This window comes from Podarcis pityusensis, assembly GCF_964106645.2.
Source record: "Podarcis pityusensis genome assembly, chromosome: 18".
NCBI classification, from domain to species: Eukaryota; Metazoa; Chordata; class Lepidosauria; order Squamata; family Lacertidae; genus Podarcis; species Podarcis pityusensis.
The window spans coordinates 9,651,968-9,668,281 of NC_138043.1; the positions used below are offsets into that span (position 1 = coordinate 9,651,968).

Genomic DNA, 16,314 nt, shown 5'->3' on the forward strand with positions numbered 1-16,314 from the left:
ATATTAAAAACATTAATGAAAGTAGTTTAAAATGTTTGGAAATAATTAAAATTAGCAGTAAAATATATTAAAACACGTCAAAATATCGACATGTCCAGCCTGGGTATGTTTGCATAAACAAAAATGTTGATTTCAATCGGCAGGGAGTTCCATAAGGTATACCTTTTGGTATGCAATGTTGCATACTGTACAAACTTTGCAAGCAATTTTAAAAATATTTTCACTAACGCATGCATCTTTATGCACATACTATTTGCCTGGAGAACTGCATTGCAAAATGATGATGATGATGATTTAAATTTCCATTCCACCCTTCATCTGAGGATCATTGGGTGGTTTACAATATAAAAACACAAAAATACATAATATAGTAGCAAACAGAAACAATACCCACCCCCAAGTTTAAAAGGCTAGGGCTGGGAGAAGAGGAACGTTTTTGCCTAGTGTCTAAAGATATGAAGTGAAGGCACCAGGCGGGCCTCCCTGGGGAGAGCATTCCACAAGCAGGGAGCCACCACAGAAAAGGCCCTGTTCTTGTGTTGCCACCCTCCAGACCTCTTGCAGAGGAGGCTCCTCCTAAATATCTTGGAAATTGGACCCAAGTAAGAAGTGTGTTGGTGGGACACGGGTGGCGCTGTGAGTTAAACCACAGAGCCTAGGACTTGCCGATCAGAAGGTCGGCGGTTCGAATCCCCGCGACGGGGAGAGCTCCCGTTGCTCGGTCCCTGCTCCTGCCAACCTAGCAGCTCGAAAGCACGTCAAAGTGCAAGTAGATAAATAGGTACTGCTCCGGCAGGAAGGTAAACAGCGTTTTTGTGCGCTTCTCTGGTTCACCAGAAGCGGCTTAGTCATGCTGGCCACATGACGCGGAAGCTGTACACTGGCTCCCTCGGCCAGTAAAACGAGATGAGCACCGCAACCCCAGAGTCAGCCACGACTGGACCTAATGGTCAGGGGTCCCTTTACCTTTACCTTAAGAAGTGTGTTCTTGCTTGCCTCATCACAGTTGAGCCAGATCAGTGAAAAAACTCACCAGCAGGTATAGTCAGCTCATGGAACTCATTGCCACAAGAACCCACTGGCTGGCTGTGGCTCTCCAGGGTTTCAGACTCCGGGGTCTTTTCCATCCTGATCTGGAGGTGTCCCTGGGCAACAGGCAAACCTCCCCACTTGCAAGCTGAATTAACGCTTTGTCACTTGACATGGAAACGAGAAAGGGAGATTTAGGGGCTGTATGATTTCCAACAGCAAGACAGGAACACAAGATCCTGCGTGATTCCAGACCATTTTAAAAAAAGCATCGCCCCAAAAAATAAAAGGGGGGGATGGAAACACTGAGTGGTGGAGAGGGGCAGAATACCAGAAAATAGGCAGAGTGTCCTTATTGAAAATGGGGGGGGGCAGTGTGTATGCCCTGAATGGGGGCGGGGAGTATTATTAATTTTATATTTGTTTAAAAAGTTTTAAAGGTGCTCCTCTCTACCAATGGTTCAGTCAGGGCATGTGAGCAGTCCTCAGTGATGAGGGCTTTTATCGCACCAGGATGGATGAGCAATAATCAATAACGGTCTCGTTAGGAGCACAGTTCACTCCTGGGAAGGGGTGGGCAGAGCCTGCCAGAGACTTTGTCAAGCCCAATGAGCAGCTACATTTCCGAGCACAATTCAAAGTGTTGGTGCTGACCTGTAAAGCCCTAAATGGCCTCCATCCTGTATACCTGAAGGAGCGTCTCCACCCCCTTCGTTCTGCCTGGACACTGAGGTCCAGCACCGAGGGCCTTCTGGCGGTTCCCTCCCTGCGAGAAGTGAGGTTACAGGGAACCAAGCAGAGGGCCTTCTCGGTGGTGGCACCCTCCCACCAGATGTCAAAGAGAAGAACAACTACCAGACTTTTAGAGGACATCTGAAGGCAGCCCTGTTTAGGGAAGCTTTTAATGTTTAATAGACTATTGTATTTTAATATTCTGTTGGAAGCTGCCCAGAGTGGCTGGGGAAACCCAGCCAGATGGGCGGAGTATAAATTATTATTATTATTATTTATTATTATTATTATTATTATTATTATTATTACATATAATAATAATGGCATAGATGCAGGTGGGAGGTCTTAGAGGCGCCAGGCTTTGGAGGAGAGTGAGTAGATCAAAGTGTTGGTGCCACTACAAAGAAGGCCCCCTGCCCAGCATCCTGGCAGATCAAAACTGAGGGAGGGAGGGAGGTGGTTTTTGCTAGGGTGGGGGGAAGAGAGGATTAGCTCCTCTTCCCAAAACCAGAATGAAAGCGGGTCTCCCTGAGGCAGCTCCTAGCCCTGGATTGCAACAACAACAACAACAACAACAACAACAACAACAATAATAATAATAATACTACAAATCACTTTCAAGGGACGCATTTCATACCCTGTCTAGAAAGAGTCTCTGGGGCTCATTCAGCAGAGCTGTGACACCTCAGTCACAACCTGAAATGGCTGTTCTGCAATTGTGGGGGCAAGTCATTTGGTGGGGTTTGGAGAATATTTCCTGACGTGTGTTTTTTTTTTGGGGGGGGGGGGCATATGACCTAACACTGGAAGCTGCAACCTTTTAAAGTCTAAAAAACCCGAGGCTTTGTAAGTTTGAGCAGGAACGGACTTGTGGAACGAGCTTCTGGACCATTTACCTTGCAGGGTGGGGTGGATGAAGAGCTGTCGGTTTGCAGGGCTTAATTGGGGTTGGAACAACTTGTGTAATTGCAATTACAGGCAGGCACACACACACACACACACAAACACCAGTTAACCCTGAAGTTTTAGCTCCACAGATGTGCACATACCACAATTTGTATTTTAATCAATTGTTTTTATACCTGGTGTTAGCCGCCCTAAGCCTGGTCTTGGCTGGGGAGGGTGGGGTATAAATAAAATTTATTATTATTATTATTATTATTATTATTGTATCTGATCGTGGGCACCCCAAGCTGCCCTGTCTTGTCTTAAAAAAGGACGTTGAGGAGTTGTGGGGAAAGAAAAGGGTGGTCAAAGTTATCCTGTCCCTATTTGCACCCTGTTGTGGGATAGCTCAGTCCATAGAGCAGGCATCGGCAAACTCGGCCCTCCAGATGTTTTGGGACTACAACTCCCATCATCCTTGACCACTGGTTCTGCTAGCTAGGGATGATGGGAGTTGTAGTCCCAAAACATCTGGAGGGCTGAGTTTGCCAATGCCTGCCGCAGAGCGTGAGGGCTCTTGAACTCAGGGTCGTGTGTTCGAGCCCCAGGTTGGACAAAAAGAGTCCTGCGTTGCAGGGGGTTGGACTAGATGACCCTCGTGGTCCCTTCCAACTCTACAATTCTACAATTCCCTACACAGGAAGCCGCCATTAGCCCATCTAGTGCAGTCTTGTCTGCACTGACTGGCAGCAGCTGTCCCAAGAGCTCAGGCAGGGAGAGATTCCTTGGAGGTGCTGGGTTTGAACCTGCTCTACCCACTAGGCTATAGGCCCTCCCCTAAAAAAAAATGGAGGTTTTCGTTTAACGGGGAAAAGTGATTAAGAAGGTACTTGATAAAGTATAGATGAAGAAAAAGTGGATAGAAATGTGTGTGTGTGTGTGTGTGTGTGTGTAATATCCTCTTTCTTGCATAGTATTTCCTCACTTGGGTTCATCCATTTAATCTCAACCAATCCACAAAATGAATTTCACTGTGTCACTCAGCAGATAATTAAACTTGTGGAACTCACTGCCACGAGATGTTGCTGCAGCAGCAGCCGGATGGCTTTAAAGTGGGGAGGGGGAATTAGATAAATTCATGGAGAAGGAGAGGTCTATCAATGGCTGTTGGTCAAGATAGCAAAAATGGAACCTCCCTATTCCGATGCAAGCTACCTGTTGCTGGACAGCAATCGCAGCAGTTGATCGGTTGAGGTGGCTGGCTGGACAAAGAGCAGGGAGCAGGGGTTGGGTCTCAGGTGCCACCAAACTGAATTATCTCTGTGAATAGATTAATCAACTAAAACAAAAGTTGATTGAAACTTTAACTGCAAGGGGGGCAGATTTTAATTGTAAAAAGAGGGAAAAAAGCTGGTTTTGCTGCTTTACTTTGAGAGAGCGTGACTGAAGATGGCTTCTCTGCTTAACTGGTATACCTTGTTCCCAATTCATGGTTTCTCTGAAGTGACTCAGGCAGGCAGCTCCTCTGAGATTTCTAACTGGTCAGATAATTGTGTTCAAAAGGCTGAATACGGGGCTGAGCAGGCGCCTTAGCTCAGAGTCAGCCCCGTGATTCTCTTGCGCCGTGAAGTAACGGGAAAATATCCGATGCATTCTCATTGCAGGCGGAGACCTTTCGCCCCAGATGCTCTCGGAGATGAGGGAGACGAACCAGGTTCTGCGGCAGATCACAGAACTGCTGAAACAGCAGGTAAGGGAGGCGCGATGCCAGTCGCACCCTCCTCCTTTTAAGTTAAAAAGGAGAAAAATATTAAAACACCTGAACCCTACATTGCCATTCCCCACCATCAAATTATGTACTAATTGCACACAGGCTATTTGCATACCAGATCTTTTTTAAATAACAACAACAACGGTTTTCCTTAAGCATTTGATAATTATTTCAGTTCCAGGATTCTACTGTTGGTAGAGTAATAATTTGTTTTGCATGGGGTCACCTCTATCCAACCCAAGCTGTAGGATTTTCCTCATTTGCAGTGTTCTCTAGTGCTTGCCAAGCTTTCATAAGGACTAGAAACTTGCAAAGAAACTGCAAGTGGAGGATGCAGGCTGCAGGGTGACGTTGGTCAGCATCCCACCCCAGATGCCAAATCCTGGCTTTAGGTAAAGGTTACCAGATTTTTTTTTCAATGAATCCGGGGACACTTTTCAACTTCAATAGATTTTGTATGGGGACTGGTTTGTAAATCTGGGGACCGTCCCTGGGAAATGGGGACGTCTGGTAACCTTACTTGTTACACCTGGGGAAGCCTCTTTTGCATTGCATCCACCTAAACTAATGGACTGGATTAAACCGTGCCCTTTCATTTCAGTGGGTCTGTCTGAGCATGGCTACCGTTTGAGAACACCCCCAAGAACTGATTCTGTAGCCCTGATTATAATGGACAAGAAGCAATTACCATAGCTGTCAACTTTCAGATTTGAAAATAAGGGATCAGCAGCCTCACCTGTCCCAGGGACAGTCTACGGTATATCTAACAATCCGGGATAGCAGCGGGAAGCAGCGTGAAACGGTGCTGGAATAAGGGAATTTCCCGCAAAAAAGGGAAGGTTGACAGCTATGGCAATTACCGTATTTTTTGCACCATAGGACGCACTTTTTCCCCTCCAAAAATGAAGGGGAAATGTGTGTGCTTCCTATGGTGCGAATGCAGGCTTTCGCTGAAGCCTGGAGAGCGAGAGGGGTCGGTGCGCACCGACCCCTCACGCTCTCCAGGCTTCGCGCACCTCTCTGCAAGCAGCGGGAGCGGTCCCGCTGCTTGCGGAGAGCTGCCAGCATGCCGAAGCCTGCGCGCGCTGAGAGCAGCGCGCCCAGGCTTCGCGCACCTCTCCGCAAGCAGCGGGAGCGGTCCCGCTGCTTGCGGGGAGCTGCCACCATGCCGAAGCCTGCGCGCGCTGAGAGCAGCGCGCCCAGGCTTCGCGCACCTCTCCGCAAGCAGCGGGACCGCTCCCGCTGCTTGCGGGGAGCTGCCAGCATGCCGAAGCCTGCGCGCGCTGAGAGCAGCGCGCCCAGGCTTCGCGCACCTCTCCGCAAGCAGCGGGAGCGGTCCCGCTGCTTGCGGAGAGCTGCCAGCATGCCGAAGCCTGCGCGCGCTGAGAGCAGCGCGCCCAGGCTTCGCGCACCTCTCCGCAAGCAGCGGGAGCGGTCCCGCTGCTTGCGGGGAGCTGCCAGCATGCCGAAGCCTGCGCGCGCTGAGAGCAGCGCGCCCAGGCTTTGCGCACCTCTCCGCAAGCAGCGGGAGCGGTCCCGCGGCTTGCAGAGAGCTGCCTGTTTGGGGGCTGGGGTCGGGGGAAGCTCGAGCTTCCCCCGCCCCAGCCCCGCGCCTGGGGGGGGGGAATAATTTTTTTCCTTTATTTCCCCCCCAAAAAACTGGGTGCGCCCTATGGTCCGGTGCGCCCTATGGTGCGAAAAATACGGTACAATATTGTGACCTGGGAGAACATGGCAAGGATCCTGAACCTAAAGAGTGAAAGTCTGGGCCAATCCAACCTCCAAAATCTCCTGAAAGGGAGAGAGGGAGCTTTTTAAAAAATAAATAAAATCTATTGAGGGTCACATTCCCTTGGGGATAATCTGTCAGGGGCTAAAAGTGGACAGGGTCATTCATATATATATATATATATATATATATATATAGTTGTTGTTTAGTCGCTTAGTCGTGTCCGCCTCTTCGTGACCCCCTGGACCAGAGCACGCCAGGCCCTCCTGTCTTCCACTGCCCCCCGCAGTTTGGTCAAACTCATGCTGGTAGCTTCGAGAACACTGTCCCACCATCTCGTCCTCTGTCGTCCCCTTCTCCTTGTGCCCTCCATCTTTCCCAACATCAGGGTCTTTTCCAGGGAGTCTTCTCTTCTCATGAGGTGGCCAAAGTCTTGGAGCCTCAGCTTCAGGATCTGTCCTTCCAGTGAGCACTCAGGGCTGATTCCCTTAAGAATGGAGAGGTTTGATCTTCTTGCAGTCCATGGGACTCTCAAGAGTCTCCTCCAGCACCAGAATTCAAAAGCATCCATTCTGCGTCGATCAGCCTTCTTTATGGTCCAGCTCTCACTTCCATACATCACTACTGGGAAAACCATAGCTTTAACTATAGGGACCTTTGTTGGCAAGGTGATGTCTCTGTTTTTTAAGATGCTGTCTAGGTTTGTCATTGCTTTTCTCCTAAGAAGCAGGCATCTTTTAATTTCGTGCTTCTTGGGAGAAAAGCAATGACAAACCTAGACATATTCCTTCCCACCCAAAAAGAGAGAGACAGAGCACCCCTGATGTGTGAAGAGGACTACCCCCCTCAGCTTCCTTCCATCACTCCATTCATTCCCCCCCCCATGGCACTGGAAATTAGGCTGTGGGTGCACCACAGTTCCCCACCCCTTATTTAGACCAATTAATTTATCCACCCCCAGGACTAGATTATTGGGACAGACCACAGGGCAGCGGCGAGTTTGGGAGGAGGTGCTTTTGCCTTACTTTGCCTTACTTGTCTACTTGTCCCCAGAGGTGCCTTGCTGCACACCCAGCGGAAACAAAATGTTGGGTGGAATTTCCCTCTGGCCCACCCAACAGATCTCTGCTTATGTCCTGCCTCTCCAGTTAGGAGCAAATAAATCTCTAGGGGGAGAAGGAAGGATAGGTCTCTGATCATCAGATGCCCATTGCAGAAAACCCACAAGTGAGATTCAAGCCCCACTTTCTCAACGGTCCTTCTTTGGGCTCCAGCCCCTGTTGGCACTGGACACCCGCATTTGGTATTAGTGGGAATGTCAGCATAACAGACTCTCTATGCCACATAGCAGAGGAGAAGCACATTGGCTTCCCAGAGGGTGTTTTTTCCCAGCATCCTAGGCCCTCCAAGTGCCCTTGTTGTAAACAAAATCTGCCCTTTTCCCTTATGGGGTATCCAAGAGCCCATATAGAGTCCCTACATAGGTTCCCTATTGGTAGGAGAAAATAACAGAGGCCAACCAGAGAATATTGAGAAGCAAAGCAGCTAGTAAGCTTGATCTTTATTGATCTGTTGCAACAGGGTGCTCCCCTCACACGCAGGAGAAGGAGGAGGAACCCAGAACAATGGCGCACAAGGCCTTATATAGACAATTTAAATTCCCTGCCCTGGAGCTCCAGACCACCCCTCCATACATCATACATACATCACAGAAGGGGAGTAACCCAAGACCACCACCCCAGATACATCATACCTACATCATAGAAAAGGCGGTCTACAACAGAAATATGAGCTCGTTGTTTATCTCCTGTCTGACAGGTCACCTGTTAATGCTCACTTGATTGGATACTGTGCTGCTCTGGTTCGCCAGAAGCGGCTTAGTCATGCTGGCCACATGACCCAGAAGCTGTACGCCGGCTCCCTTGGCCAGTAAAGCGAGATGAGCGCTGCAACCCCAGAGACGGTCATGACTGGACCTAATGGTCAGGGGTCCCTTTACCTTTAAGACCTCAAAATTCCTATCACAGCCCTATTTCCCAGGGACAGTCCTGGATTTACAGAAGCTGTCCCGGTTTATGATTTGATCCCAGAACGTCCCGCTTTTCCTTAGGACACCCCTGTTCCCACTGGAGAAATGTTGGAGGGCAGGCAGCAAGATGGGTGCCCCGATGCTCTGAGGGCGAAGCATCGTCTGGGGGTCTTCCGCCCTTGGCCATCCAAAGTGTGCTTTGTCCGGCTGCCTCTCTCTTGTGTAACTCCACATTCCAGACGCGCTTTCCCTTCCACCCCCGGCTCCCTGGCCGCCTCTCCCTGCCAGCAAACTGGAAAAGCAGACTGGCCCTCTCTGTGCCAGGACAAACTCTTGCGGAGCCGGGGGGCCTCCGGGGGGAGTCGCCGCCGTGCGTTCCTCTCCGGCCGTCCTTGCCGAGATGAAGTCAGAGCTTCCCCAGGCAGCTGGGACGCCTCCGCTCGCAAGCCTCTCGCCGGGGGCCAGATGGACCTAGCAGTCCCGTCCATCAGGGGCCTGTCTTTTCAAAAAGAAAGAAAACCCTTTTATGAAGGAAGGGAGAGTGCTCTTGAACTCAGGTCCTGCTTGCAGGATTCTCATAATGGCGTCCGGTTGCCCACTGGGGGAACAGAAAGCATTGACCCTCTCCCCATCAATGACCCCCTATTCTCTATTCATGGAGGAAAAGGCTTTAATTTGAATTCAGCCTGATCTTTTATTTCCCTTCTTTTCCCTCCCCCTCCCCTTTTATAAAGATCATCCGATCAGAGACCCCACAGCTAATTCTCCCCTGGCCTCCTCACTGGCCCAAGTAGGACCAACTCAGCCAGCTAGTATTTATACCGTATTTTATACTGCTGCTTTTATAATTAAGTGTTTTCAAGTGTTTTAAATTTGTTGTTATCGGCCCCGAGACCGGTTTTCTGAACCGGGAAGGGCGGGGTATAAATATATTATTATTATTATTATTATTATTATTATTATTATTATTAACAAACACCCCACAAAGTTGGGACAGAACAATATTGAGAGCAAAAAATTATTATTATTATTATTATTATTATTATTATTATTATTATTATCACAGTGGCTACCAGCCACATTGGCTATATGCGCTGCCTCCGCAGTAGAAGGCAGCAATGTTTTTGAGTACCTATCCCAGGAAACACTGGCCACTGCAAGAACAGTATGCTGGACTTTGGAGGCCCTGTTTGGCCTGATCTGCTTACGTTCTTAAGGCTTTGTGGGAGGGAATCAACATGGGCAAAGTCTTTCAGCCACTGCTTGCGTCAGTGGCTAGGTAGAGCTTCCAAGGTCAGAGGCAGGCTACCTCTGCACATAGCAGCTTCTGGGGAGGAACAACGAGGTGTGGGCTGTCTGGTCGTATGGCTAGGCACTTAAAAGATTTGAGGTTTACGAGGACAATGAGGTCTGCATAAACTTAGCCATTTCTTTCTTTTTTAAAAAAAATTTATTTTCAATGCAAAATTACAACAAAAATTACAAACATTAAATCAAAAATAAAGCAGTAGAAACAAACAAAAGAAAAGAAAAGAAAAGAAAGCAAAAACACACATCTACAAATCAAACCATATCATGATTCTAATCGTTACGTATGTATACACATATTGACATCCTTCCTTTGTTCTAAGGCCTCAAAATTTTTACTCTTTCTAAATTGTTGTGTCTAATGTAGATTAGCTCTATCTTTATACTTTTTGCATCATTTTTCTCTTTCTTTAACCCTGCAAAGCTTCATTCATTACCTACCGATAGGCTTACTCCAGAACAATGTTTTTTCATATGCTCTTTAGCACGTCCCCATTCTTTTAATATTTTTTGGTCCGATTGGACCATAAACTTAGCAATTTCTATTGCCTGGAGTTAAAATTTGGATTTTCAGTGTCACGGAAGGGCAGACCAGAATAATCCCCCACCCACATCAGCCCAGATGAATTATTCAATGCATTTGCTACCCACACCCAGTTCGTTCTTCTTTTCATTTACACAAAGACACCCCCCCAAATTAATTTCCCAACCCTCCTTGCTTCAGATCAGTTCAATTCCCCTTCAATCACATGCGCTCATCCTCCCCAAGAAATCATTTCTACATAAAGTCATCTTAATTTATTCCCGCCCATCACATTCATTAATATCATACCCATTAAACTCAGACCAACCCTCTCCAAAAATCCACTACACTTGAGGAAGACGAGGGGCTTATGGCAACTTATGGACCCAGCACTAACAATTAATTTGGCACTTTGTCGCTGTCAGTCGAGCCTCCACCATCAAGAGCAGCCTACCTTCAACTAGAAGCATATTACAGGGGATAGTTTTTTTTATTGTGCTGTTGGGTGGGGGGCATCATGGTTGCTCACTGTTGGGTCTAGTTTGATATCACAAAGCAGTTCCCTTGCTCCTTCTGTTTTGCCATTTCTTTTCTTTTTTTAATAATAAATTTTATTAGTATTTACCACACAACAACAACAGCACGAAAAATATCGAAAAATAGCAATACACAAAACACGAAAACCAGCGTACAAAAAAACACAAAACCACAAATCCATATCTTACAAGTTAATAATATAAACATTAAAAACAAAAAGAAACATTGACTTCCACCAATCCCACAACACCTCCTTTACCTCTCATTGTGTCTTCCTGTTTTCCTTATCCTCTCTATCCTAGCATCTAGATATACATTATTATTATTATTATTATTATTATTATTATTATTATTTATTATTTATACCCCGCCCATCTGGCTGAGTTTCCCCAGCCACTCTGGGCAGCTTCCAACCAAGTGTTAAAAACAATACAGCATTAAACATTAAAAACTTCCCTAAACAGGGCTGCCTTCAGATGTCTTTTAAAAAGAAGATAGCTGCTTATTTCCTTTACATCTGGTGGGAGGGTGTTCCACAGGGCGGGCGCCACTACCAAGAAGGCCCTCTGTCTGGTTCCCTGTAACCTCACTTCTCGCAGTGAGGGAACCGCCAGAAGGCCCTCAGGAGATGGACCCAGGTGTCCGGGCTGAGCAATGGGGGTGGAGACGCTCCTTCAGGGATACTGGGCCGTTTAGGGCTGTCAAGGTCAGCACCAACACTTTGAATTGTGCTCAGAAACGTAGCGGGAGCCAATGTAGATCTCTCAGGACCGGTGTTATGTGGTCCCAGCGGCCGCTCCCAGTCTAGCTGCCGCATTCTGGATTAGTTGTAGTTTCCGAGTCACCTTCAAAGGTAGCCCCACGTAGAGCGCATGGCAGTAGTCCAAGCGGGAGATAACTAGAGCATGCACCACTCTGGCAAGACAGAGTTTCTTATCCTTTCACTTCACAAGGTTATTCCTTTGCTCTGCCATTTCTGGAAAAAAGAAAAGGAACTTTTCACAAGCTCTTGCGCTGCTCTCTTCTAACTGCACACCCATCCATCTTCACCCTCTGCCCTTTCGAAATATACGTTTTCAAAAGGGGGCACATCTCCAAAATAAGGCCGCGCATGCCCTTGTCACTTTGAGGTTGGGTGGTGTTTGTCAGTTTCTCCTGAAATATACAAACCATCCACCCACAAAACGCAAAAAGAAATTAAAATAAATAAAAAATCTGGCAGTGGAAGCTAAAACTACCACGGGTCCCTTTAGGCCTGCACTGCCCAGGTTTACAGGAAGGTCTGGGTTAGATTAAAGCTTCTTAAAAAACCGCAACACGTTGGCAACAGTTTAATTGCAAGCTGGAAAGCAAACGGTGACCCTCCAGCTTTCTGCCGGATGAGGTGATTACCTCAAGTAGACCTTCTGCTGTTCCCCGGCTGGGGTAGTTCTTCCTGCCTTCAAGGCCAAATCCAGATGGGAACGGGGTCCAGACTTTATCTACCAAGCCAGTTTTAACAGATAGTCCCTCGTTTTTCTCAGGAACGCCCCTAGGGAACTCAAAACGGCACACACTGGGCAATACATTAATTGGCATTTGGCCTCGTTACCTCCACCCTGGGCAAAAAGCAGGGGCGAAACTAGGCTTTATTTCACCCGGGTCAAAGACCCAGATTGGCACACCCCCCCCATGCACATTTGTGTACACACACACAAGCAGGTTGGGAGCCTCTATGGCGCCCCTCTGGAGGTTTCACCCGGGGCAAAAAAACCAACAACTGGCCCCTGCCCCTGTAGCTAAAGGTAAAGGGACCCCTGACCATTAGGTCCAGTCGTGACCGACTCTGGGGTTGAGGCGCTCATCTCGCTTTATTGGCCGAGGGAGCCGGCGTTCAGCTTCTGGGTCATGTGGCCAGCAGGACTAAGCCGCTTTGGCGAACCAGAGCAGCGCATGGAAACGCCATTTACCTTCCCGCCGGAGCGGTACCTGTTTATCTACCGTATTTTTCGCTCTATAAGACGCACCAGACCACAAGACGCACCTAGTTTTTGGAGGAGGAAAACAAGAAAAAAAAAAATTCTGAATCTCAGAAGCCAGAACAGCAAGAGGGATTGCTGCGCAGTGAAAGCAACAATCCCTCTTGCTGTTCTGGCTTCTGGGATAGCTGTGCAGCCTGCATTCGCTCCATAACACACACACACATTTCACCTTACTTTTTAGGAGGGAAAAAGTGAGTCTTATAGAGCAAAAAATACGGTACTTGCACTTTGATGTGCTTTCAAACTGCTAGGTGGGCAGGAGCAGGGACCGAGCAACGGGAGCTCACCCCGTCACGGCATTTCGAACCACCGACCTTCTGATCGGCAAGTCCTAGGCTGTGTGGTTTAACCCACAGCGCCACCCCCCTGCCCCTGTAGCTATGGCTCTGCAAAAAGGCACATCTTCAGCTGGTGCCAGCAAATTATTATTATTATTATTATTATTATTATTATTATTATCATCATCAGGTTGCACCAGCCACTCTGGCCACTTCCAACAAATTAAAACACAGTAAGATATAATGAAAAACATTAACAGTTTTTATCTCTATAGTTCCTTATGATGGGAGGGTGTCCCACAGGGTAGGCGCCACTACCAAAAAGGCCCTCACAGCGAGGGAACTGCCAGAAGGCCCTGGGAGCTAGACCTCAGGGTCTGGGCTGAACAATGGGGGTGGAGACCTTCCTTCAGGTATACTGGGCTGAGGCCATTTAGGGCAAGCTTCCTCAGCCTCGGCCCTCCAGATATTTCTGGCCTACAACTCCCATGATCCCTAGCTAGCAGGACCAGTGGTCAGGGATGCTGGGAATTGTAGTCTCAAAACATCTGGAGGGCCGAGGTTGAGGAAGCCTGATTTAGGGCTTTCAAGGTCAGCACCAACACTTTGAATTGTGCTTGGAAACGTACTGGGAACCAATGCAGGTCTTTCAGGACTGGTGTTATCTAGCTGCAGCATTCTAGCATCATCCCAGGGCATCATGGGAGAAAAATGGCAGCCCCCTCCCCTCCAAAAATTATGTTCTGGCCTCATCAATATAGTCTGCAACTAAAGACAGCAAGGCCAGAAAGAGGGGGGAAATTGGGGTGGCGGATTCTAAACAGGATTAGATATCCTGTTAGGTATTCTGAGGTATCACTGTATTATTATTATTCCACATAGGAATCACCAGTCAATGCTGAACGCAGCAGTCAGTTGCTCTTCCCAAGGAATTCTGGGAATTATAACTCTGTAAAGGAAATGGGACCATTCTCAGCAACAAACTACAGCTCCCAGGATTCTTTGGGAGGGAAGCCATGACAGTTTAAAGTGGTATAAAACTGCTTTAAATGTATGGTCTGGATATTTAGTTGGATCCATCCCAGAATCCAGGGGTGGTACATGACAAGTAAAGGCAGAAAGGTAAAGGACCCCTGGACAGTGAAGTCCAGTCAAAGGCAACTCTGGGGTTGCGGCACTCATCTTGCCTTCAGGCCGCGGATGCCGGCATTTGTCCACAGACAGTTTTCCGGGTCATGTGGCCAGCATGATTAAAGCACTCCTGGCGCAACGGGACACCGTGATGGAAGCCAGAGCCCATGGAAATGCTGTTTACCTTCCCGCCACAGTGGTACCTATTTATCTACTTCCACCAGTGTGCTTTTGAACTGCCAGGTTGGCAGGAGCTGGGACAGAGCAACGGGAGCTCACCCCGTCACGGGGATTCGAACCACTGACCTACTGATCAGCAAGCCCAAGAGGCTCAGTGGTTTAGACCACAGCTCCACCCACGTCCCTATTAGAAACACAACACACACTTGGAGAAACGGATGGAAATCTTCGGAGAGACTTATTAGTGTGAAGTTTAAATTCAATTTTACTACAACCCATCTGGCCGGGTTGCCCACCTAAAGTGTTAGGATCCACCATACTGCATGTCTGGATTTCATCAGGACTGTTTCCAGTCTTGATGGAACTACCATCATGTTGCATTTTGTTACTTCTGTGGACTATATTTTTTGTTTCTTTCAAAAAGTTAATAAAAGCTTTTATAAAATAGGACTAACTTAGCCAGCTAGCCCTGGTGATCCTCTAATGTTTATTGGATGGATCTTCCCACTAAATTAATTTTTGAATTCTGAATTTATTGTTATTCACGTTTTATACTGTATTTTATGCTGTTTTTGTTGCATCAATTAAATGTTTTAAATTTGTTGTTAGCTGCCCTGAGCCTGGTTTCTGAACCGGGAAGGGCGGGCTATAAATATTATTAATTATTATTATTATTATTGTTATTGTTATCGTCATCATCAAAAGCAACAACCACCCCACAAGGTTGGGACAGAACAATATTGAGAGCAACTTTTGCTAAGGGCTTTCTTTTGTTCCAGGAGGTTCAGAAGAAGAAAAACCTCAGAAATAATTTTTCTCAGAAGCATGTCGCCTGGGACATTTCAGCTCGGCTCTGCTTTTGTATACTTGGCCTTTGGGTCGGAAACTGAGCTTTCCTCCCCTCCCACCACCCCACCACCACCCCCAGTCACCAAGGAAGGGTCTGTAAACTGGTGTTTATTTTCACCATTGTTTTGCAGATCAAGGAGCTCACCTTCTTGAAGAACACCGTGATGGAGTGCGATGCTTGTGGTAAGTCTGTGTCAAAGGTATCTCCATACAGACCCATTTCTTGGAAGAGTTTAAAATGAGATGCATTCCTTAAAAGCTAGCAATTGGAGTGAATGGCGCTTTGTGCATGCCCAGAGGCATCCTGGCCCCCAGGCGTCCCCTCCTGCAAAAGAGGGAGAGGACCATAAGGTCCTTATTGCAACCAGATTTCATCTCAGCTACCAGGTGCAACCAGCCAGCCGTAAGGGGCCAGAGCACTGCCGCCTGAGCGCACCACCCAAGGCGTGGCCCCTAATCGCCTAATAGCGCATGGCTGGGTGTGCACTGCAATTTCTGCCTGGCTGCAGCTGAAGGACAACCAGCCCGGCCTTTCTCCCTCTCCCTTGCTCCCTGGCAACCCACTAATGGCAGCTGCTAGTCCTGCTCCAGCACATAGCAGCTCTGAGCATCATCTCGTCCAATCCCCTGCAAGGCAGAAATAATGTGCAGCTGCCCCATGTGGGGATCGAACCTGCAACCTTGGTATTATCAGCACCACACGGGTAAAGGGACCCCTGACCGTTAGTTCCAGTCGTGGCCGACTCCGGGGATGCGGCGCTCATCTCGCTTTACAGGCCAAGGGAGCCAACGTTTGTCCGCAGACAGTTTTTCTGGGTCATGTGGCCAGCATGCTTAAGCCGCTTCTGGCGAACCAGAGCAGCGCACAGAAACGCCGTTTACCTTCCTGCAAGAGTGGTACCTATTTATCTACTTGCACTGGCATACTTTCAAACTGCTAGGTGGGCAGGAGCAGGGACCGAGCAACGGGAGCTCACCCCGTCGTGGGGATTCGAACCACCGACCTTCTGATCGGCAAGCCCTAGGCTCAGTCGTTAGATAAAGGTTCCCTGGATGGTTAAGTCCAGTCAAAGGGGTTTATGGGGTTGCGGCGCTCATCTCGCTTCAGGCCATGGCTGTTTCAAGGGGCGCCATAATGCTTTAAATGTATGGTGTTAACGTGGCTTGAGAGGAAGGAAGAGGAATATGGCGGCCAGCTGGCTGTGAGGGAGAGGGCAGACAGGAGGTTGGTTGCTGGGGCAGTGCCCCATTCGCCCCTAACAGACCAGCCTCCAGTGGGGGCAGCCCAACTCCTTTGTTTCCTTGTCTTCCA

General features: G+C 48.1%; 1 protein-coding gene and 1 long non-coding RNA gene across 5 annotated transcripts in view; one reads left to right on the forward strand and one right to left on the reverse strand.

Moving 5' to 3' along the window:
* The first annotated feature begins 4,312 nt into the window (after nucleotides 1-4,312).
* COMP (cartilage oligomeric matrix protein) overlaps nucleotides 4,313-16,314 on the forward strand; it is a 39,124-nt gene continuing 27,122 nt past the window's right edge. The window contains exons 1-2 of one of the 3 annotated variants that reach the window (XM_080988893.1): nucleotides 4,313-4,396; nucleotides 15,134-15,185. In XM_080988893.1, the coding sequence (XP_080845019.1) occupies nucleotides 4,331-4,396; nucleotides 15,134-15,185 (118 nt within the window). In that variant the 5' untranslated portion in view covers nucleotides 4,313-4,330. Of the gene's footprint in view, nucleotides 4,397-13,928; nucleotides 13,965-14,073; nucleotides 14,173-15,133; nucleotides 15,186-16,314 lie in introns of those variants that run through there. The other 2 variants (XM_080988892.1, XM_080988891.1) reach the window with 2 other exon arrangements.
* On the reverse strand, nucleotides 9,846-16,305 carry LOC308467567. Of its 2 annotated transcripts, XR_013981223.1 has the most exons (4): nucleotides 15,148-16,305; nucleotides 11,936-12,098; nucleotides 10,958-11,519; nucleotides 9,846-10,201 (listed from the first exon to the last, which is right to left on the reverse strand). It is a non-coding gene; the product is annotated as an uncharacterized lncRNA (long non-coding RNA). The 2 variants fall into 2 exon arrangements; XR_013981224.1 differs by having other exon boundaries at nucleotides 9,846-11,519.